We start from the raw sequence: 24,182 nt of genomic DNA on the forward strand, positions 1-24,182 counted from the left end.
AGAGGACTAATGAGAGGGGTTAATAAGTGAATCTCTGTGTCTAAAATCTATTTTCATAGGTTTTTCTGTGGCGGTTATCGATGAGAATGGGGAGCAGCAGCTTCACATTACTGAGCTGAAAGCAGGAGGACTGGCTTCAACTAAAGGTACTTATTTTTTTTATTAGGAAACAAATGTGAAGTGTGTGATGCCTTTTATAGTTAGTGTCCTGAGCGTTTATATTTACATTTAGAAATAGAGTAGAAAAGAAAACTAGAAGGGCAATGATCAGATCTGCACCAAAATTTCATGGGTTCCAGCTTTGCCTCTGCTCCACCTCTGCACCGAGTTCCATGAAATTCAGCCTGGTTGCTTTTTGTATAATCTTGCTGACAGACAAACAAAAAAATGGCACTGAAAACATTCCACCGCCTCGGCTCTTGCCTTGGCGGGGGAACAAAAATTCAGGATAATTACCACGGCTGAATCTGAGTGCTGTAACAACAGAGGTTATGTAAAGGGTATGTGAAAGCTGGGTAAATATTTCTCTCTTGAATTGACATTACACACTGAAACACCTGAGAAACACCTGATTCCACACTACATCTTATCAGTGTAGATTTGTGTGACTGCACTGTATCAGCTACTGAACCAACATACCTGGATTTCTTTTGTTTAGGGAGGAAGTATGGTAGCTTAGGGAAGGATAAGGAAGAGATGAAGAAAAGGAAAATACACATTCTATCTAGAAAGGTGTTGCCAGAGGAGGGAAGCTGCTTGCTCATAGCTATGATGCAGTCTTTCATTTGAAATTCTGTGGCTCAACATTTTGGCTCACCACATCACTTTGGAAGATCATTCACAGCCTAGAAATGCCTCAGTCACTATGCCTGCATGGCATAAACCAGCAGCTAGATAATAAGTAGTAGAAAATGCATCTTGGGACTTCTCAATTTGACTAAAACGATATGAATCGCCTGTCCTATATTCTGCCAGTCAGGTGTTTTCTGGCTTTCATCCTGATGGCGGGATGCACCCAAGCCTTTATACGGGAAATAAAAGATTGTGAGATTGTAAGAGCTGCGCATTTGTGGCTTTCTTTTCTTTTCTGAGAGAGAAAAGGGAATTCCTTTGTCTGCTTTGAACAGCTGGGTCTCGAGATCAACCCCCATTCACAGGTTCCTATCTTTTAACCAAGACACGGAGACCTAATGGGTTTCAGGAACATTTGGCTGCTCTGTAGATACAACACTAATGTATAGAAAATAACATGCCCCGCTACATGTGCCCCAGGGTCACACCAAGGTTACTCAAGTGTGATATTGTGCCCTCCAGTGTATTAGCAATTTAAAAGCTGCTTGCTTAGCAGGCTGCCAGCAGCCAGAGGACACAGCTGTACTATCTACGTCTACAGGCGGGAAGAGATAGAAAAAAGCTTGTGGCATCCAGATAGCACAATACATCTTTTTGCAATATTACACCACATTCTGCTGAATCACAGAGTTAAGTATGTGGGGCGTAGTAGTAAGTCTGCGTGCACGCTGCGATGAGCCGTGCGTGTGGTTTATTCAGTGAAGAGAATGAATGGGGAATGAAAGAGATCACGCTTCAGTTTCTGCAGGGTATACGCAAAAAATCCAGGCCAGCACTGGACAAGGAGCCCCAGAGGGTCTTTTTCTATCTCTCACTATAATTCCTGCCCACCCCAGCCCCACAGAAGCGCACACAAAGACACATGCATGCAACACACTCAGCCAAGCACACACAGTCATACACACACGCGGCAGTATATGGCCAGAGGGGTTATCTCTCTCTGTCCAATAAAGACTCTGCTACAGCTGACATTTCACATTCCAGACAACTAGGTCATAACTTGCAGCAAAATGTGTGCCTTGTATGTCTATATATATGTAACTGTGCATGTGTGTTTGTATTTATGGTTGCGTTATAAAAGTCCTGTCGCAAGATGTCTGCTGTTTCTATATGATATAAAATTAGGGTGACATTGGAAGAAAAGATCATGTGTGATTGTGTTAACAGGACCAAAAAAAAACCCTTAATTCTGCACTGAGGGCAGGTGATACCGCTGTCACATCTCCTGAACAATTGTCACAGCCAGTCAGGTTTATTGGGCAGGTTGCCTGCTAATTGGTCAGCTAATTGAGTAGTCATTCTCAATTAACAAAGCCGGGCACAGGTGGTCGAGGGGAGGGACCAGAGAATAAAGCCACAACCAAAGCAGCGTTCCAGTGAAGTCAGTGGTCTCTTTTATCCTATATAGAACCACATAGACGGTGTACATGATGGCAGGACAGGAATAGACATGCATTGCACACTCCCCCTTAACTCCATCCAGTCCTATTAGATCACAATTTGCCTCAAGGAAGCAAACATGGAACGATGCATTTTTAATATATTGGAACACATTAGAATCCTAACATGTCTGATTAGTCACACAGCTGCTGCTGGGAAGTATGGCACTAAAGTTTTGTTTGTCTGCATCGTTTGTACACATTAGCACTCTTGAGTTGATGGAACATAGGAAAGCTATAATCATGGTATCCTGCTGTTTGGTCATGGCCACACGGATAACTCTTTTGCCTTCTCTTAGTTGTTCCTATTACTGTATTTTGCAGTGTATGTTTTTGCCCCAATTTAAACCACTTTCAAGCACCCGAATTTTACATTTGTTGTGTTTTTTTTCATTTTCTTCCAGGTTTGAAAGTCGGTGATGAGATTCTCCTGCTCAATGGTAAGCCTGCATCTGCCCTCCAAATGGATGATATGAGGACTGCGTTCGTAAACCAAGAGCTGACCTTGAGCATCAGCACGCTGCCCCAGCTGGACCCTCGGGTGCTGTGCTCACTTCCACCCCGGCGCTCTGATGGGGAGCAGGACACGACCACGGACATCTTCTCCCAAAACCAAGGTGAGGCTTCATGTTCCAGATAAACAAAGTTGTGTTTATTGGATAATGTATGCATACAGAGTCCTCTACTGACAAATACAGAGAGCTTATTTTACAGTTTCAGATTATAATTTAGGTTTGCTGATGACCATAAAATAAGGTAAAATGGAGAAGGTCAAGAGAGAAAATGAAATGTGCTTTTATGAATTTGCCTTGGAGCTTTATCTCTAAAGTGAGTCATTCTGTTGTGTAACAGATTTTTCTGTTTAAATTCAATTAAGGTCACCATTCTAATTGGTATTTTATGAAAAAACAGCTTTATTGTTGGAATTCTGTGTTGCATTATCATATACCCTCTAACCCCTCAACTTTAGGTGGTGGAAAAAAAAAGGCAGACGGCACATAGTGATGCTTTGTTTTTTAAGCTGAGGGTGAATAGGGCGATCTGCTAATTATGCATGTATGCTGTCTGATAGCTAACCTGCAGGCAGCCGCCAGCCATCCTCTGACCTGCTCGTTTTATTTGTGCAAGGGCACCATTTGTATTCCTTATAAACTGGGACTCGCAATGCACAGGCTGACAAGCTGGTGTTGTTTATACAGGGACTCAGAGTGGTATGAATATTAATATGAATCCTTCAGCAGTGTAGAACTGTCATTGTGGAGGATATGCCATATGCAGAGGGTCAGACTGAGAGTAAAACACTTTAGCAGCCAGATGGAGGTTACTGATGATGTCATGCTTTAGAGGAGGCGAGTGCACACAAGAGTTCTTCAACACAGAGGAGACTTTAAATTGGAAATTTCTCCTGCATATGGATGGAATAATAACCAATTAGATTATACAACTATATGGCAATTTCATCATGGTGGAAGGTAGGAAAAAGAAGAGACTGGGAATACCTGTTTATATGTTAGTTTTCAAAGCAAACATGTAATAATCCAGAAAGATGCCCAGACACTTGTGGGCCAAAAATTAATACTTATAGGAGGCTGGGTTGTGAATTTTTACAGAAATCTGCAAAAGGCTATAGCTGAATATCAGAGAAGTCCCAAATATTTTATACACACAACGTATTTGTGCATTGTCCATTGTCAGCTCTGTTTTTGTCTCTGTTTGTAGAGGACATCCTGGATGAGGTGTCCGGTTTGACACTGGAGAGCCCAGAAGAGAGTTTAGAGGAAGGATCTCGACTGACCCCACTAAGCCCGGGTGATCATCAGGAAGATAAAACCTGCATAGGAACTGCACAGAAGGTAGGAAATGGCATGCAAAGACACAATCTTGATATGTATATACAGTAAAACAAAGAAAGACACATATGTGCAACAGATCAGGGGATTAGCAGTTACAAAGGATGGAGTTTCACACACCCTGTCAGATGTCTCATTGCAGTCAGTGACAGCAGCTTTTTTTAGTCATTTTTGAGTCTTTGCCTTGTCATCTGTCTGCCTCATTGCTTCAGGGGAGTGTGATTTATTTCTTACTTATCCTCAATCTTTATTCACCAGCGTTAGTACTTTTTTCCTGTGTATGAGTAACATGAAGCCACAAAGGGGAACTGCTTTTGAGGCCGATCAATGAAAGAAACGGCGCAATTAGACCATATTTACACATATTATTATAGGAGGTGTTCACATAAGTTATTAAATAAGAAAATTTATGCCAGCTTGATGCTTACAGTAAATTTGTAAACTCAATCACAGTAATCATAATCAGATTCTTACATGAATAATGTTTTCTATATGATGCTAACAACATGTTACATGATTGTGTGTAAATCTGTCAGTGTTGGCACATGAACAGATGTGCATACTGTACGTACTAGATGCATGTGTGCTCTGAAGCACGGAAATGGAGACAGACAGGTAAGTGAAGGAGCGAGTGAACAGCATCACTTTCTAATTAAGATTATGTCTGGTCTGATCAGGGTCGGCGCAGTGATTGCCGGGACAGGCCGTGTGCCAGCCAGTCTCCCTTGGATACGGTTGTCACTTCCATTACCATGGCAATGTCTGATAGCCAGTAACCACCGGAAAAATTTTTTTCTTTCTATACCTCTGTTGATTGCCGAGACATGAAGCAAAGATGAGGAAAAGGGCAGGACGGTGCTGTGTTCTCTCTTAGATCTGTGTCAGTGAGCTTCAGTCTTGAGGGAGAACTAACGGGGCAGGTCAGAGCTGGCTGGGCTCAGTCCGGTTGGACACAAGTGGTTCTGTGACTCCAATGTGCCATTACTAATTGGAAGCAAAGTTTGAGAAGATGAGAGAAATCCAGACAGATAAGGGTTTCCAGGGTGGCTTTATAGGGACGGGAGGCCTGCTCAAGTCTCATTTGGGGCACTTGATGTGTGGAAAACATTCAGTAAGTTGTTAAACTTTGCAAAACAGTTTGAAGCTCGACACAGTCTCTAATTACCATTTAAAGAACTTTTGCTATTTTAAGCTCACAGTGCATCTGAAAGCTGTTAGAAATCTATTCAAATCTATTCAAACAAGTGAAAGAGAAGAAAGCATAAAATGCAACATGAAATCTTTGTATAATTCAATTTCTGCAGTGTGCAATTTAATCACTTTAATGTTTAAAAGCTTAAGCAGTGCTGCCAGTGCCAGAGTAGCTGTATGGTGTTTATACAATAGGGTAAATGCAAGGATTGGGAATTTTTATCACCAACAAATGGGGACAAAAGTGTATGCAAAAGAAGTAAAAAGTAGCCTTAAAGTCTTTAGTCAGCACTGTGTTTCTGAATCTGTAGTTCTGGGATTTTAAACCACTAGATCACACATGTGAAACAAAGTGCTCCTGTGGAGAAAAAATCAGAATGTTTTTATGACTCTTAAAGTGTCCCTTTGTGTTTTAATGCTTAGACTCTTTTGTTCTTCAATTTAATAGAACAATAATTTTTTAAAAAAAGCATTCTGTGTGCAGCTACAGCTACAGCAACCTTAAACCGGATCTCCACTGATCTGAGCTCACTTCCTGAAGACCACAATAGGCAGGTGGCTGATAGCCTGGGAGAGCATTACTGGAGCATGAGTTCAGGCTTTTTATTCAAATACACCGCTTTTGTTTGACTTTGCATTTATCTACCGAGTCACTTTTAAACTACTAAACTTTGGGTGTTATGTGTAAAAAGGAATGTGTCTCCCACACAGAGCCCAAGGATGCAAAAAACCATCCAAATACAGGATCTAAATACTTACAGTCTGGACTGTATAAAGAAGGAAAAACAGTTCCCTGTAAACAACAACACCAGCGCAGGTTAGCAGGACAACAAAGCCCTGAAGGTCTTTATATGATCTTCAGCTCACTTCTCAGTCTCTTACCCGCTGCTCCAGTCTTAAATTCGCTGTCTGATTTGTGTCCTAATTTCCATCTACTGCTGTTTTTTTAAGACTTCCTTTTTATCTTCCCCTTCCTCCACCCCTATTTTTCCTTGGCTATTTGATTTACTGTCAGATTTTGTCCCCATAATTAAGAGCTGCAGTGTGAACATGTCCTGTCCCAGACATGACAGCTCAGCTTTTTGTTTGTTTGTTCCTTCTGATCATCCAGTCTCCTTATCTGCTGTCCTTTTGTTTTGAATGCCCTTTCTTTCCTCCTGTCCTTCCAGTTTCCTTCTGATCTCCGGTCCTTTTCCACCCTCCTCCTCACTAACCCCCTGCTGCTCATTATCATAAACAACATGAGGCTGCCTCTGGCTCTCACACAGCTCACTCTCTTAGCTATCCATCCGGCTGTGAGCTCTGACCTCAGCCTGAGCTCTTGGATGCTTCGTTTGCCAACAAAGAAAATCCAAACTTGCCAAAGAATCCAGGGGAACTACCACCAAAATCGTTATTTCCTTTTTTTGAAAAACGGTTGCTCTTTTTCCCCTACATGTCGATCACTCTTTTGTTTTCTGGCTCTCCTATTTGGAAACATGCCGAAGTGCTGAGGACTACGTCTTACCTCATTTCACCCAGTGCCTGCAGTCACATGGTGGCAGAAGACTGGAGAATAAGAGGCGAAGTGGGACAATTTTAATTATCCCCACATTCTAATTACTTCATTCTCCACAGTGTTTCACATCATTTAGTGGAGATAAATGAGTGTCTGACTAGCCGGAGGAAATGGGAATGTTCATTATTTTAGACAAAGCAAGACAGAGCAACCTCCCCAGTATGATAAACCAAGCAGAGAATGAAACAGCGATTGCTTGGGATAACAGCAGTTATGGAGATGACGGTGATTACCGACGTTCTCTAGGTGAAGTCAGCCTCACGGACAAGTGCTGGCTATAATTTAGAAAGGGTTATCAGTTAGGCTTAGGGGCATTTGAAATGGAAAATACATTATGCAGTGATTGAAGGGTGGGAGGGGGGGAAGGTTTTCATCTAGGTTTGTTTTGATTGACTCCTGATTGTACATTTCCAGACAGTTACTTGCATGCAATGCTTTTGTTTGTTGTAGTTAAATTAGCTTCCACTAGTATGAATCCATAAGTGCTGTTTGTCTTTCGCCCCTATTTAAAGATGCTCTTTCATTCGCTATCTAATCATGCCCAGTGGTCGAAAGTAACTTATTTGCTCATGTACTACACTTAGTACAACCATGAATTACTTGTACTTTATTTGTATTTCCATTTTATGTAACTTTATACTTCTGCTTCACTACATTTCAACATAAAATATTGTACTTTCTACTCCACTACATTCATTTGACAGCCTCAGTTACATTTATGATGAAGATTTAACATTCTAGATAATATAACAAGATTTTAAAACAACAGTTTTGGCTCCTGAGAGCTCCTACAAAGTAGGTTTTTTCTAATTAAATTTCTCACATTTTCATTTCAATAAATGTTCAAATGAATGTCTCTTTTAAAAAAAACAAGATTAGAGAAAAAGATTTCAGATGATGTAAACGATTTATGTATCAGAATAATTTTTTTCATCTTTCCTCTCCTTTTAATGAACTGATGATCTATAAGATTTAGCATCCTTGTACATGAAACTGTAAAAGTAAAGTTCAAACTAGCTCCATGAAATGCAGCTTCAACAATAACATGCTGCTTATGCTGAAGTATTAATAATCTAATGATATAATGTTATTTTTACTTTGCTTTAAATTGCTATATTTGTTCTTAATTATAGGATTTGAATACTTCTTCCGTTGTTAATCAAGCCTTGACTACTTTCTCATTTGTTTATGTCCTCTCATAGTTTACCACTAGAGGGAGCTCTGTGCTGATTCATGAAGCCTGCAAGACGACAATGATGTTCAGTGTTAAAACTGAGCAGGCAAATGGTGCAGATCAGTTTGTGTTGATTGGAATATTTTCATAGTGCAACTTTTTATTGATCCTATTCCTCATGTGTGCCTGTGACATGATAAAATAGCCTGTAATTCTACTTATATGCATAAAGATGAATTTTTGTATGTTCTCATGTTAATACTGGTTGTCAGTGCCTTGCACTTGCTTTGCCTTCATAACTTTGTAGGAAGAAACTTCTTTAAAGTCTAAATGTTCACACATAGATTTGTTAAGACTGGTGTCATAACAAAACCATCCTTTCAGTTCAGATTAAATGATTAAAGCCTCTCTCTGTACATCCCATCATTCCTCATGGGGATTTATGGATTTGCATGTTTCTCTGATTTCCAATGAAACTGAACTTCAAGACTCATCCTCCCCTCCCTTCCCCTCCCACCGTGTTCACTGACATTGACAAGTACATGCCTGTTCTTTTTTTGAAAAACACTGTCCAATCAGTGATAAACTGAGCATTGTCCATGAATATATTTCTATTTATGCGTACATTTCTGAATATCAAAATGCAGCACACACACACGTGTATATTCATGTGAGTGATGCGTTTCTGTGTGCCAAGTGTGTGGATATGCGTAATCTCTGTTTATCCGGGCTCTCGCTGTGTGAGGTTTCAGCTGATGGGTGTGAGAGCAGGTTTGTGCTTGTCTCCACACTCCTCCCTCGTACTGTACTTTTCTACCTCTGTGCTCTGAAGGCTGAGTCGGACATGTGGCACATGTGCTAAAAGGATAAAGATTTGTCTCTAGGGTGAGGGAATGCATATTTTGGACTTACAAGAGAAAAGGTATTGCTGCTGTGCCTGTTTTTTATTCACTTTCTGGTTTATTGTCCCTGAGCTTCTGTTGTTTTCACGTATCTGAGGTCAAGGTTTTGTGTGTTGCATATATGTGCTCATTTGTAGCCAATAGATTTGGAATTAACACAGAAAGTCTTTCTCTATCAGACTTGCCGTACTTCATTAATACTATACTTGCATTTGACAAAGTGTAAAGTAGCATTCTTGAAGATTTTACATGTTTTTGATCCCAAACGTTTAGAAATTTTACCAGGTATTCAAACCCCTTTGGAGAAAGTCCTTATTTTCAACAGCTGTGACATTCTTTTCTTATCTCTGCTCTTAAATCTGCTGATCAGTCACATTTAAAATCAGGTCTTATTCCACTGGGTATTGTGTAATGCTTCTTTTCTCAGGAATGACAAGTGTGCAGAAGGTGTGGTTTTGCGAGCTGTACCTGAAACTCCAGTCAGACCTGTATGTGCAATTTACTGGTTGACTACCATAAATGTAGATATTTAGCGCACATGGGAATTTCTTCTTGTGTTGCATTGGTATCCAGATGTTGTTCCCCTTGACCATGTGATCATTCTGACATTTAATTGTATTGTTCCATGAGAGCGAGCTCAAATATTTACCTTTGTTTAACAAGGCTGCTGTCCTCAGAAATGACACGAGTCTCTCTAAGCTGTGATGAAAGAGAGAGAGAAGGCAGATGCCTGTTGTCCTTTCCTCTTGGAAGTATTTGGCTCTCACCACCCACTGCTTCCTCACCTCCCATTCTCTCCTCCCTCCTTTCTCCTCCCATCTTTTCTGCCATCTCCCATGAGGATGTGATGCTTGGTCTTGTTATTTAATGTTGTATTCTATACTGCTGCTGCTGCTGCTGCACTCAAACACCTGGACAGAAGAGTGAGGAAGGACAAGAGACAGAGCGAAGAAAAGAGGGTGGGAACAAGGAGATAACAAGAGTGAGCAGAGACGGTCGCAGGATTGAGAAAGTGATTGGATAGACGCTGTAGGATAAGGTGACATGAGAGTGCTGTTGTTTATTGCAATCTGTTCTCTTCAATCTGTGTAATGACCTATTTGTTGAGCTGAAACTGCAGTGTTTTTAAAAGCAGCAGTGCAGAGGGAATAGCAGGCGTTTACTTGTACACTTTTGATCAGTTTGACTGGACAAGTTCAACATTCATACATTCTGCATAGTTGCACATTCTGGGGGAGAAAAGGAATGGAAGCTACGAGGACAGGAAATGAACACCTGACTTCTCACTGAAACCTGTTTGAACTGCCGGGATGTCAGCTTTCAGAAGGAGCAGGAATTCCAATCCCTCGACCGAATCCATCTATGAAATGTTACAGCTGGTGAGCCGTGCAGTCTGACATGAGAGTGATTGAATGCATGTTTGTGGTGGCTCGTGTTGTCGATTTGATCCCGCAAAAGGCCAGTGATTATGTCATGGTACTGTATCGGCGGTGCTAAGCTCCTGCTTTAGTCCAATTCCCAGTGGAACAACCCAGTCAAATAATTTATGTAATATCTGTGTCTCACGTCATGTGGTGATTCTATGGAATACAGTGTTCAGATTTTATCGTGTCATACCGTCTTGTTTATATTTCAAAGGAGTGGAAAAAACAAGCAACTAAATGGCATCACTGTGCTGCAGACACAGTGCTGCATAAAGTATATAATAACTGCTGTATATAATCACACAGGGCTCGGTTGTTTCGGAAGTTGCTATGAATGTCGACATAAGATTGCTTATCTTGAACTTAATCCTTTAAATCGCAGAATCTAATTACTGATGCACATCATCATTTTCAGTATGATGGTTATTTGTCAATTAAGCTGCCATTTGGAAAGTTAATTAGTGCTGCTGGCGCAGTGTTATGCAGCCATCCTTCTCCTTCCTCTGTCCCCATCTCCTGCTGTCATCTGTCTCTGTCACTGCTCCATCTGTCACTTGGCTGTCTCTTATTCCTCTGGCTGTCAAGGGCAAGACCTCACTTATGAGCAGCAAGACTGACAGTGTCATTTCACTTACAGAGAAATGCAAATTCAGACTCATTATTACAGCAGGATCAGTGTATCTGCTTGCACATTGATCACTGCATCCTTGTCTGTTTCCTAATACTCTGTTTATGGACATAGATTTATGATCCCTAAACATATTTGAAAATTAGCCATGCAGTCAGTGGTACAAAATGTTTTCAAATGTGTCTGTGAGACCAGTTTAGGGAGTTCTAGATTGTTTTCAATGCAAATCCGTCTTTGGATGTTCTAATGTGACTAACAGTTTGTAAGCGATGCCTGCAAAGCCGTGTGACTGACTTGGACATGACAGAGGATTCGATCTTACAATAGGTCATATTATTTCTTTTGCATAGCGTTCTTTTGGTTTATTGTGTGGTTGGTGTTGTGGTTTCCTTCATGCGACTGACGGAGATCGTCTTGACTCCATGAAAGGAATTTCAATATCAGCATACCTATCAAATGGTGTGTGTTTGTGTGTGTGCGTGTGTGTGTGTGTGGATGCAGCAGTGTTGCAAAACTGGTTTTGAAAACCACAATGGAAAATTATGTTTGTCATCGCTGCGGCCCAACAGGAGACAAACCATGGCATCAGCAAAGACAAGCCAGCTGACCAGCTGTCTGCGAATCGGTCAGTAGAAGCACACAAGCAGGTGCAGAGTATTAGCACAGATTACAGTTAATAAACACTTTCGGCGACCCCCCATGCAGACGAGGGATATTTTTGTGACAAACATTTGCAAAAGGACTTCTATGAATAACACTGATGACTGCGGGACTGAATTAGAAGCATTAATCCCATCAAACTAAGTGGTGGCTGAAAACTGGATTGCCCCAGCTTTGTGTTTTCTACAGATACAGATTCTTTGGTTTGCATCATCCCATCAGTTGTGCACAAAAGAATTCCACTGCAGTGTCTCATGGTGTCCAGTTGTGCTGCTTTGTCATGGTTTCAGCCTGTTTGTTTGTGCTGTAAATCCCTATGAATGTCCCTCCCTTATTAAATTAAACCAATTCTCATTTCTTAAAAGGTTTATTTCATTAATGATGGGCACACTTAGGAATACAATGAAGTGGAAAGATTTTGCAAAAAGCTATAAAAGGCTTTAATGTTAGTCTTGGACAGGACTTACATTAAATAAAAGTGTTAATCCATTAGTTTGTGTGCAATGTGTGGGCTGAGCTCATTCATTCCTTCACAGTTCAAGGAGATTCTTTTTTCCTTATTGACTACAAGTCCAGGCTGACTAGAGCCTGCAAAAGATGTCAGTATACATCTCTCCATCTCTTCTTCATCTCTGAACAGAACTCACTGTTCTAACAGCCTGTCTGGACTTGCAAACTGTACTATCAAACAACAGATTCACAAATGTTTGATTTGAATTTTCACTCGCAGGAACATTGGGTCGTTCTGACAAAGGAAAGACTAATAATTCAGATTCGTCTTAACACATCCCGCTTCTCGCTTTTGATGACGCTGCCCTGTCCCTTTCTCTCTATTTTTGAATTTCCGGTGTACCGTTATGCACACCTTCACAGCCTTGGGACTACTAAAGAATACAGTTAGGTGTTGACAGAATCTCTTGATTATATGATATTTATGTTCTTGTGTGGGTTCCAGTGAGTAATTCTGAAAATGCTGTTGCACGTCAGTACAGAGGGTGATGCATCGGGGCTTTGCAATGACATGTTTCTTTGTCTTTATGCATCATTCGTAGGTTAAAGAGTAGCAGCAACATCAATTAATATTGGTGGTGTGAATAGCCAGAGAGAAGCTGGAAAGAGCCCCTCATTTTTTTGAACTATTAGCCCTACTAACAATTTAGTCTGGCAGGTCTGCTCATGCTTGGTATTTTTGATAGCGGGGATGTTGGTGGGTGTTGTCATGGCAGGTTTTGGAAGAATGTGCTATATGTATTGTCAGCAGTGCATATTTTCCAGTTTGTGTATGTATCTGACTTTAGTGATAGGGGCTTGACCCTTAAAGATTCTCCAAATGTGTCGATTATGACACGTCTCATTGCCTCTTTCTGTACAGAGCACGGAGCAGGTCACCGCTTTCTGCCGCAGTCTCCATGACATGAATCCCCTGGAGTGCCCTATGTCATCCTCCTCATCGTCGTCTTCGTCATCCCTCTCCCCGAGCCCCGTGTCTGCTCTGCCGCCCACTGCAGGCGCTGCCACCCAGAGACAGCTCTCCCACGCAGACAAACTGCGCAAGGTCATCAATGAATTGGTGGAGACGGAGAAGACCTACGTCAAAGTGAGCCTTTCGTTTGTTAAAGACAGTCTTTAAATCCAGTAGCCGGTGAATCATCCCATCTTTTTCAGAATAATGCACATACAGTTTCATAGATGTTTTGCTGAATGTGTGTCATGGTGGGTTAAGTTCATACCTATAGGAGCAGAATTCTTTCTTTTCTTGAAAAAATCCTTGGTAATCACTCCTCATTAAAGAGCCTTTACATGAACAGACACCCACACATGCACTGCTCCTTCCTCCTTGAACATCTGATAACAGGCTGATCTTCTTCATATTTCTTGTCTTTTTCAGGATCTGAGCTGCCTTATAGAGTGCTACTTGACGCCCTTGCAGAAAGAGAGCTTCCTTACACAGGATGAGGTACTTTGGATCACAGTAGTCCAAGAATAAAAAAGTGTTTACATAAAGTAAACATAGTCAGTGCTGCTAAGGTGGCACTTGAAGAATGATTGATCTGTGTCTGTTGCAGCTGGATGTTTTGTTTGGCAACCTCGGGGAGATGGTGGAATTCCAAGTGGAGTTTCTCCGAACACTGGAAGATGGAATCAGACTGGTGCCAGATCTGGACAAACTGGAAAGGGTGGAGCAGTTTAAGGTCAGAGAAGGGGGGGATCTCTTGACCTCATTGCACCATTCAGATTTGAAACCACTTGATTTTGCATTTTGGATGCTGGTATTATTTGGAGAAGTCATGATATATTGCAGCTTACAATTTTATTCCAGTTTTACAGACAAGTGTTTGCCCTAACTCCTTTTGGCACACAGCTGACAGTTTGGAACACAGTTGAGACATTTGCTTATTTAGCTGCTTGTCAAAATAGTAATTCCCATTTACTGCGTTGTGTAAAAGCAGACTGTGATGTAACACGCTTGTCTTCTTCCACAGAAGGTGCTGTTCTCCTTGGGTGGTTCATTCCTTTATTATGCTGATCGTTTCAAGATCTACAGCGCTTTCTGTGCCAGTCACACCAAGGTCCCGAAGGTCCTTGCAAAAGGTAAAAACATGCAGAAATTCCTGCCTTACTCCTCTGATAGTTACACTGTAATTTATTGCTGTCTTCCATCTGTAGCGTGTTTCAGCTAAAGGCTTAGTGTAGTAGAGGAAGCATGTTGTTTTATTCACATGCCCTGCAGTGCAGATGGTGAGCTGCCAGTTGATTTCTGTATTTACTGCCCTGGTTGCTATCCATGAGAGACACTTTAGTGGCCACTTGTTTAGGTGTTTTTCTCTCATCTTAAGCTGGTGTCTTTTAGCAGCAGCTGTCTTTCAGCTGCTGTGTGCCTCTCCTCATGTATAAAATAAATGACTGCTCATATTTTTGCTCTTTGCAGCCAAGACAGACCCAGATTTCAAGGCCTTCCTGGCTGAGAGGAACCCCAGACAGCAACATTCATCCACTCTGGAGTCTTACCTCATCAAACCCATCCAGAGAGTCCTGAAGTATCCGCTGCTGCTGAAGGAGCTCTACTCTCTCACCGACCCCGACAGTGAGGAACATTACCACCTGGATGGTAAATAAATGTCCTTTTTTGCATTTATTTTCTGCTGTCTTTGGGCGCAAAAAAAAATAGGATACAATATGTAATGGTGTCTATGATTTGGAGCTCTTTATAATTAATTATTGCTTCATTCAGTTGCAATGAAAGCCATGAACAAAGTTGCGAGTCACATCAACGAGATGCAGAAGCTTCATGAGGAGTATGGAGCAGTTTTTGACCAGCTCATCAATGAACAGACAGCAGATAAAAAAGAGGTAATGTACATTACGTTCAAGGATATCAGTCTTGAATTCAATAAAGTATCCTATTCGTTATTTTTGAGTTTTATTTATATGCTTTCTTCTGTTTATCTCAGGTTGCTGACCTCTCAATGGGGGATCTGTTGCTACATTCCACTGTGGTGTGGATCAACCCTCCAGTCTCTTTGGTCAAGAGTAAAAAGGACCCTGACTTGGCTGCTTTTGGTAAGAGTTCATGTGGAATGTGAAATGATTCTGTCCTACTTTTGGCTTCCTCAGTGTAGTTTTTTTAAAGTTCCTGCTGTCTACATGGGAATACAGGGAGCTTTTACATAGTTACAAGACTAGAAAAACTCCTTGTGCATTCATGAGCTGAAACTGACATTTAGCACGGTGTTATTTGCAAAAGGAAAACTGACATTTTTAGATTCACCCCTAATACTTGACCTCAGACCTGTAAAGGTATTATTTATTGCATTACTGTTGGGTTTGGTTGCATTACAGTTGAAAACTGTCTTTTTGGGTAATGATTGGTTAAAAAGTTTTGTTATGAGTACTTACAGAAGCAGTTGATGACATGCCTTTCTGGAGCTTTATGCACAAGACTGTAAAAACAACATATAACTATGAATAGCCTGTAGACGCATACAATACTATAGCATTTTCCAAATACAGTAGATAAGCAGTTCCACTTTTCTCAATGACTAAGGAGCATATCTACTGTACATTTGAATGTGCTGTGCTCAGGAGATTGACTGCATACTGTGTGTGAGAGCATCTTAACAGCTGCAGGCACGTGGCACTTTACTGTATAACACTGTCAGGTTTAGGCGCTATTTCGGGGAGTGAAAAAAATAAACCCAGTCAGGCATATTACATGAGGGATCTTTACATTCTTTTTCGCTTTTTATGTGAAGTGAATATTAATGGGATGTCATGCAGTTCCCACACACCCAGAAGTGCCCAGATGTATTTAAAATTCTACTCAGTTGAGACACTTTTGGCAATAAATATTACATCTGCAGTGCATATGGGCTTTTCAAGCAAGGTGATAGTGAGTAGAAGTGGCTGCTTTGCACGTGTGGTCCATTTTTATCTTTTCTTCTGCTGATACATCATTCTTTTTCTCTCAAAAGCTGTGTTCATTGACACCTCGCATCATGCTGTCACTGACTGATAAATTTGGTAATGAAATGTCCTTTGATATATGTGATGACTGAATGCAAACTCTCCTAATGGTTTCTTTTATTTCCCTCTTCATCTCTCCCCTGCACTCATTTAGTGTTCAAAACAGCGGTTGTGTTTGTGTATAAAGATTGCTCCAAGCACCGGAAAAAAATTGTAAGTCCTTTTTGTTTTTCTTGCCTATTTTCTGTTAATTCCAGTTTGAGCTGCACTGTGTTGGAGGATGTGCTCTGTGGAATGGGCCTCTGTGTTTCCACTGAAGTGCTTTTTAAAAAAAAGTTCTGAATGGCACATTGAGACCACAAAGAAATTAAGTTTAATGCCTTTCATCATGGGAAAATGGACTGATTATTGACTGATGATATTTAATGAGGACAGTTACTGGCGACAGAACAGACAGAGGAGATTTTATATGCACACTTGCAGCTCAGTCGATGCTTGTGTGTGTGTTAAACCAGCCATCTGTCACTGCACTCTTGTGCTCTCTGCTGCCATGATGATGCATTGCAGTGGTGGTGTGTTAGATATCCACTTGTCTTCTTTGTCTTCAGGGTGGATCTCATCGTACGTCCGTGAGCGATGATAAGGATCCCTTCCGTTTCCGTCACATGATCGCAACAGACTCTCTGCAAGTCAGAGCCCTCGCAAGTACGTCTTTTTAAATATGGTGTCAAACAGGCCCAGTTTTCTGTCTTTTACTTCAGGTCCCATCAACACTTTGAGAACTGATTTGTTCCTTCAGAAAAGTCATTAGACTTGCTGGTTTTGTTAGTGTTGGCCCAAGGATAAATCAGAATCCCATCTGGACCAAACACAAAACTCAGGACTTAAACTTATTTAATCTGCTTAATTGACTAGTTTAACAAACACATACAATCTTCTAGCTGCAATTTATGTTGGAGGAACTAACTTATACAATACATTTCCATCAAAAAACATTTTAATTATCTCCTCATTAGTTGAGAAAGTGCACTTAAGTCATTGTCATATTCTATTTTTTAAAAAAGGTATTCTGCATTTTTATGCTGAGATCATAAAAAGACCATTTGCATGTGAGAATGTGTCTTCTAAACCACCACGGTTCTTTTGTACAAATCAATATTTCTGAAAATCGGTGTAGCTGCTTTTCTCTGTTCGCAGAGCATAAATGATAACCTTTGTGAAAATAATAGATAAATACCCATTATTAGCTCTGCATGCAATCTTCCTCGCATCCCATTTCTGTCTCAGATGAACCTTGCATCACCCTCTGGCTATTCAAGTCTAGTATGACTGTTTATCTTCCTAATGGCCAGTTGTTAGCGGAAAAGAAATTGATGACGGAAATTAACTGAATTCTTTTTATAAATGTAGATCACATCTCTCTTCTCTCCCTCTATTAGACTCTGAGGCCACAGCAGTGTGTGAAATAGTCCACATCAGGTCTGAATCTGAAGGAAGACCTGAGAGAACCTTCCAGTTGTGCTGCAGGTATATATTACTTTTCCAGAAACTGTATATGTATATAATATATATAAACCAAAAAGCTTTAAACTGAAGTAATACATTGTTTTAAAACCTTATTTTTCTGCCTGATTTACAGTTCTCCAGATAGTAAGAAGGACTTCCTGAAAGCGGTCCACTCCATCCTGAGGGAGAAGCAACGCCGACAGCTTCTTAAGACAGAATCTCTGCCACCCAACCAGCAGTACGTTCCCTTTGGTGGCAAACGCCTGTGTGCCCTCAAAGGGGCTCGGCCTGCCATGAACAGAGCAGGTGGGTGTATCTTCTGGCGTACAGGAATCTCAGTATGCCACTGGAACAAACACGTCTCTACATCAAATGTGTGCATCAGTTATTACTAAAATAAAATATGATGATCTTCTCTTTCTCTCTGCTTCAGCGTCAGCTCCGTCTAGAACCCTGGCCCGCAGGAAGCTGATGAGGAACCGCATCACCATCGACACCGACCTGGTTTTCCATGGCAACAACAACAACAGCAACGACTCCAACCCCTCCCACCAACTGTCCTACCCGTCCTCCAGCTCTCCGCTCTCCCAGCATGCCCCCCTTCAGTCCCAGAAGTCTCAAGGAGAGGACACGGACCGCTGGGTGGAGGAACAGTTCAACCTGGGCTACTACGAGGACCAGTGTGAGGGGATCGACGTGGGGCAGGTGAAGGAGACGGACATTTTGAGCGACGATGACGAGTACTGCAAGTCTGTCCGAGCAGCGTCTGCAGAACCGAACGCCCTGGAGGGGGAGATGGAAGGATTGGACCTGCGAGGCAAAGAGACGAGGAACCTGAATGGACGAGCAGAGACTAGAAGTGGGATGATGCAGGAGGAGGAAGCTGATCGAATACAGCACGCTGACGATTCAAACTCATTTGCATCCTGTGGGGTCTCGCTCTCCCGCTGTGCGACCCCGACTCTAAAACTTGCCCCCTTGAAGCAGTGTGCAGTGGAGGGGGCCACAAATAAGGACCACGATGTCATCTGGGTGCGGCGGGATGACTTTGCAAATGGGTGCAACAGCGACGTCTTCTGAGAAGGAACTGATAGAAGACCAACGCTGATTTCTTCCACAAGTAGGAGTGCAAGAAAAGATGGGGCGAATTGGATACAAGCTTTAAATCCGTGAATCTGGAGAACGTGTATAGAAGGTCTTCAACCTCAGCCAGTGCTCCCTGCATCACTACACTATCCTCTTCCTCCACCTCACCTGCATCCCCCCAGTTCTGACAATCCTAAAGAACCGAAACACCCCAGTGTGTATAAAAAAAAAAGCAGCTTCATTTGAAGTTTCTCGAGAGATCGTTACCCAGAGCTGCTTTTAAGCGAACCAGAAAGATTACACTGTGTTTGGACACACACCCAGACGTTACACACACCAGTGGATTTGTATGTGAACATATGAACAAAACAGCACTGCATGTACACGCAATTAAACAAGCAAGTGTGTGAGTGTAAATACATATATATTTGCTGTAAGTGCATATAGTACACAGAAGCACAGACACAGAAAGTCAAGGCAGCTACTGTACCTTGCACACATTGTACCGAAGAGACGTCACCGCTGAGCTTTGACCTTCTGTCCCAAAATGTCTATTTTTCAACACAGGAATGTGGGTGTTCTATTTTTCTGACTCAGAAACCGTGTTTGTATCTCGACACTCAAGGGCTGTGTGTTACTGAACTTCTCTTCAGGGGCTTTTGGCTTAATGACTGCTGTGTAGAAGATGGTGAGATCTAACTAGCTTTACCGCGCTTTTTATATTGTTTTAACTTAATGTCAGCTGCACATCGCTGTATAGTCAGGGGTGCAACAGAGTGCCGTTAAGCTCTTGTGTAAAAATGTTTTAAAGCTCACCTCGTCTCCTATTAGATCCTTTTTAAAAGATAGTTGGGACAACAGATAGCCTACATTATTTAATCATTGCCTTTTTAAAAAAAATATTATTATTATTTACTGTAATTTTTAATGTTTACACCACATTCAGCTGCCCAGTGTTACAAACTACCTTTTGTGTGTTTGGTGCCAGTAAACAGGCATGAGAAAGCCATCACTTATGCCCTTTCACATGAATGTTCAGTCTTTTTTTTTTTTTTTTTATTGTTTCTCGAATAAAATGTTGTTTTATTTTTGTTAACAGATTTTTTTTCTCTTTCCCCCTGCAGACATGCTCTCTTCATGACATTACATCATTCCTACAATCCTGTTTTACTTGAATTTTTCTTTGCTGTTTTGAAAGGAGGTGTTCAACAGAGCCATGTTTGCGACTGTACTGTGACTTCAAGGAGAAGAACAATCATGCAGTTGAACTGTCATCCTCTAACGGATATCATTTTCTGCTTTTTAACCAGTTCCTTTTGACTTTTGTCATGTCAGGCAGTGACATTTTTACATTACTGGCTACATTTCCACCTGACCTCCCTGCATTCCTTCCTCTGTCCACCAGGCTGTGCTGCTTCACTGTGTCACCACAACAACATTCTCTGCTCAACACAGTCGTGCGCACCTTAATGGATGTATTGAACATGCACTTAATATCCAACTGTGAGAGAGGGGGGAACCCGCCAGCTTCTCTGACTGGCAGTGAGAGGAGAGTGGATGGAAATACTACACTTTGGATGATGTAGTGTTTTTATTTTTATTACAATGCTGGTTTCTTAGAGTTGAGCTTACTGGGTCATTGTGCTCAGTTAAGACTTCAGACTGTGAGGTACAATCACCAGGCCTTGGAGGCAAATCCTGTGAGAACCCCCCTCTGACTTCTTCCTTTGTACTTTTAAAACTGTGTTCGTACATAAAACTGTAGAGCGTTACGATTTTTATGTTAAAATAAATTTTCTAAATTTATTTTTTGTGTGTGCTGATTATTTTTCATTTGACAGGATGAATACTTTTTCTGCGACTAAAAAAACTAAATTTCATCCTTTTCAGTCCTAAATTGCTTTTTATTTTGAATGAAGTGGGAAAAAATGAAACAAAAGACCGACATTTTACAAACTGTCAGTTTCTAAATGCATTCTTTAATTGAATAGAAAGTAGTCCAATTTCTCAGCATGCATGGTATTTAACAGAAGCTCTACAGGGAGACAACTCTGCTCAGTATTCATATCAGGCGACCGTGTTGTTCGGATTGTTGCCCAAGGACTCCTTCTGGAGATGCTGGATGGTCATTTTCAGTTAATTAAGTTTGTCTATATGCCGATTGTCTGAGGTCCAGGTTGACTTGGCAGGTTGTCTCAGATCACTTGGCTCCCAGCTTTGAGACGATTCACAAACACTGTGATAAACAAAATGTCAATTCTGACGTGTGCGGATTTTTTCTTGAGGAGGGCAAAACATGGGAGGCCGTGGGAATGTCTGGCTTTTTCAAATGTCACAACATCAAACAAGGAGTCCAGTTAACAAACCATAGAAAGGGTTAGGTCTGTTAATGGAGGGTTTGTTTTAAACTCATTAATCAGTGATTCAGCCAGATCTTTAATAGGGATGTAGAAGCACACCAGGTGATTTTTATATAAAATACATTCCCATTGTTCACACATCCCATCTTTGCTTTCCATCTTTTTTTTTCTTCTTTAAATCCTGGGACTGGATGGGAAGGAATCCAGCGATCCAGGCAGATAAAACCTCGCTTTTTCTGTAGTGAGAGATAATCTGGCATCTGCCCTGTAACCTGAAGATTATTCTCCTTTCATCACGACCGGAGGAGAGAACCACTGCCAATCCATCTGCTCCTTAATCCAAACCGACAGTGGCCAAACTAACCACAGATAACTAGAATTAGACCGCGCGTACCTTCAGCGTAAAAGCTGGTCTGTTTTGGTCAAGTTTGACAAAACAGGTTCCCATTGTTTGGAGATTTTTGTTATTATTTTTGAAATATTTTATTTAATGTATTCCTAAATAGGTAACACAATTTCTGTTCTAGGTGAAGTGTAACAAAAGTCAAAGTAATGTTAAAATAATTAGGATGGACAGTGTAAACCTACCTGTGTGCATATGAGCCTATACCTGTCACAAACAAATCATCTTCTGGCAGCAGGCTCTTGAAGAAAACGCAATTTCACATGTGAAGTAGCAAATCTCTTCACGATACTTGAAAAGTTAGTTGAACGCTCTTACGCAAATGGGTTTTATTTTGAAAATGCGTCCTGGACGTTGATTCAATTTCGGTTTCTTTGACACCAACTCCTGCGCTCTCACTCCCTCCAGTTTCTGCCGCCTCGGAGGCGCACAGACTGGTGGTCACTGTGGCTCACCCATTTCCCCCGCAGCCATTTTTTATTTAGAAGATGTAACCTTGATTGATCTTGCACAACAAAGTTGGATCCGTGTGACTTGCCGTCAACATTTCTCGTTTCTTTTGCGCTACGGAGTGATGCGCAGTGGATGGATCGCGCTGGGAATAAAACTTGGGTTGCGCGCTGGCGTGGCACGTCAGTTGTGTCCGCGCTTGGATAGATAGAGGCTGTTTCTTTCTGTCATGGTCTCAACATTCGCGGTGAGTTCGCCTGGAGCACTATGGAGGGAAGAAAGAGACTTTTCTGCTGTATTCTCTTCGCGGCGCAGCTTTGCCTGAGCTCGGCACAAGTCCTCAGAATCGGTAAGCGCAACAGCTGTTTACGCACGGTGTTGTTGGCGTTTCTTTGCGTGTGTGAGTTGGCTGGATAGAGTCGGAACCGAGAGTGTAGCTGTATGAGTGTGGGTCACATTGTCAGTAACATATAGGAGAACATCTTAGTCGTGTAAATGCATAATGTAATCTATTCCAAGTCTGTGGTAAGTAACCTACAGTTGAGCTTTAAATGTTGTCTCCCCCTTTATTCCAATTTAGTGGTATTTCGTGCCTTTACATCATGTGAGAGTGATTATGGGCTTATTCTTCTTATTAAGTCTGTCAGTGAGGTTCTGTCAACACAGAGGAAAAGATTACTTCCATTTAATGACAAAATAGACTTTGACAACTTCTGTCATTTAGCTTAAGAGATAAATTTGCCATCTGTCAGCTCTTTCTGAGTCCACACATCCAGAGTTGTCTGTCACTATGCAGAAAGCGAAGGTAGTTAAAAGAATTTAATGATTCAAGTTCAATGTTCCCTCTGACTCAATAATTAAAACTTACCTCCATCAGTTCATCATACTGAACACACAGAGGCTTGCTGCTAATCACAATTATATCAAAATGTCTTGAAAGATGCTGTTGATAAAGGGAAAGTTAAATCAGTGTGAATATTAGAATTTGGACCAAAACCATCCTGTGAACTTTCCCCATATTGTGCCATTAAATGGTTTGTTTGGAGCTGTTTAAAAAAATCCCTAAAAGTAATAGATTATTGATTTCTCTGCATACTCTTTCGACTACCACACACTCCTGTCGGGGGCATTTCCTTTCAAAAAATACGCCCCGATCATCTTCAATCCCGCTGTCATCGGCCTGGTGGAGGTAAGAAGAGTCAGAGAGCTCCACCTAGATTAGATTAGACAGGAGGAGGCTGGTGAGCACTGAGGGCTATGTTCATTATCCGAGCATCTTACTTTCAGGCTTTCAAAGAGACCAGAGTCGAACAGTAATATGTGGATCTAATTGACTGAATAAATTGAGAAATGGTGTCAGTGCCACCTGCTCTCAACTTGGAAAAGGTAGGCAGTAGGCTACAGTAGGTCTACATATAGTTCTCATCCTGGACTGGATGAGCAACACTTTGTACACCTGGGAATATACTTCATATTACATGCAGTTATATTTCAAAATGTGACACCTTTTTGCATTAGAGGACTTGATTTTGTGTTTGTGGTTTCAATTGATTGTACTTTTCCCCATGTTACATACAGTAATGCATGTGATGATGGAGGTGCTTTGTCATGCGTCACTTACAGAACCATCAGTGTGTTTAGAAAATGGTCAATTATGTTGTATATCAGCGCTTCACAAGTCAATACGAAGCCATTATGAATCTCTAAAAAACTGTTGAATATTGAAAGTGTTTTTTCAAAGCTGTTATATAGCCCTGAAATTACATTTCCTCCTTCTCTATTATTCAGAATCCAGAATCTATGAGTCTATAAATATTGTTCATTTTAAATTTTAACTGCCGGACACCAGATGTCTCCTGCTTCCCTGAAATATCCACTCTTGTATGCGCTCTGATGTTGGAAGTTTCCTCATCCCGCTTGTGTAAGTTACATATTGGATTCTGACTTGCTTTCGAACCAGAATCCTGCTTGTAGGTTACAATAAATTTCAGTTTGACATGAGCACAGAGAAACTTTCCTTCCCTTCTGAAGATTACAGTGAAAACAGTGTTTCTAGTGTCAAAACTCGACACAGTGTACATCAGTCTACAAAGTAAAGGTCACACATTTTAAAAAAGGTGAAGAACAATAAATAATACACATTTTTGAGTGAAGTGGAGGTTTAAAGAGCTTGCTACAAGGACAAAGAAAGGCTATACACTAGCCAAAGGGATCATAACCTGTCGACTCCAAATA

At 41.2% G+C, this 24,182-nt stretch overlaps 2 protein-coding genes across 11 annotated transcripts in view; both read left to right on the top strand.

The window, feature by feature from the left end:
* Positions 1-20,540, top strand: part of tiam1a (TIAM Rac1 associated GEF 1a) — a 69,000-nt gene extending 48,460 nt beyond the window's left edge. For 3 of the 7 annotated variants that reach the window (XM_035953320.2, XM_023281262.3, XM_055017205.1), the window contains exons 15-29: positions 60-146; positions 2,696-2,908; positions 4,011-4,144; positions 13,051-13,275; positions 13,567-13,635; positions 13,745-13,870; positions 14,162-14,270; positions 14,608-14,787; positions 14,911-15,029; positions 15,131-15,239; positions 16,297-16,355; positions 16,751-16,847; positions 17,582-17,669; positions 17,782-17,954; positions 18,082-20,540. In XM_035953320.2, coding sequence (XP_035809213.2) covers positions 60-146; positions 2,696-2,908; positions 4,011-4,144; positions 13,051-13,275; positions 13,567-13,635; positions 13,745-13,870; positions 14,162-14,270; positions 14,608-14,787; positions 14,911-15,029; positions 15,131-15,239; positions 16,297-16,355; positions 16,751-16,847; positions 17,582-17,669; positions 17,782-17,954; positions 18,082-18,728 — 2,435 coding nt within the window. In that variant the 3' untranslated portion in view covers positions 18,729-20,540. Of the gene's footprint in view, positions 1-59; positions 147-2,695; positions 2,909-4,010; positions 4,145-8,815; positions 8,987-9,407; positions 10,006-10,049; positions 10,346-13,050; positions 13,276-13,566; positions 13,636-13,744; positions 13,871-14,161; positions 14,271-14,607; positions 14,788-14,910; positions 15,030-15,130; positions 15,240-16,296; positions 16,356-16,750; positions 16,848-17,581; positions 17,670-17,781; positions 17,955-18,081 lie in introns of those variants that run through there. The other 4 variants (XM_035953321.2, XM_023281271.3, XM_023281270.3 and 1 more) reach the window with 4 other exon arrangements.
* A 1,353-nt stretch (positions 20,541-21,893) lies between these two features.
* The window catches only part of grik1a (glutamate receptor, ionotropic, kainate 1a), a 39,166-nt gene continuing 36,877 nt past the window's right edge, over positions 21,894-24,182 (top strand). For all 4 annotated transcript variants that reach the window (XM_035953330.2, XM_023281240.3, XM_035953331.2 and 1 more), the window contains exon 1: positions 21,894-22,296. In XM_035953330.2, coding sequence (XP_035809223.2) covers positions 22,215-22,296 — 82 coding nt within the window. In that variant the 5' untranslated portion in view covers positions 21,894-22,214. The remainder of the gene's footprint in view (positions 22,297-24,182) is intronic.

This window comes from Amphiprion ocellaris, chromosome 14 (genome assembly GCF_022539595.1).
Source record: "Amphiprion ocellaris isolate individual 3 ecotype Okinawa chromosome 14, ASM2253959v1, whole genome shotgun sequence".
Lineage (NCBI taxonomy): Eukaryota > Metazoa > Chordata > Actinopteri > Pomacentridae > Amphiprion > Amphiprion ocellaris.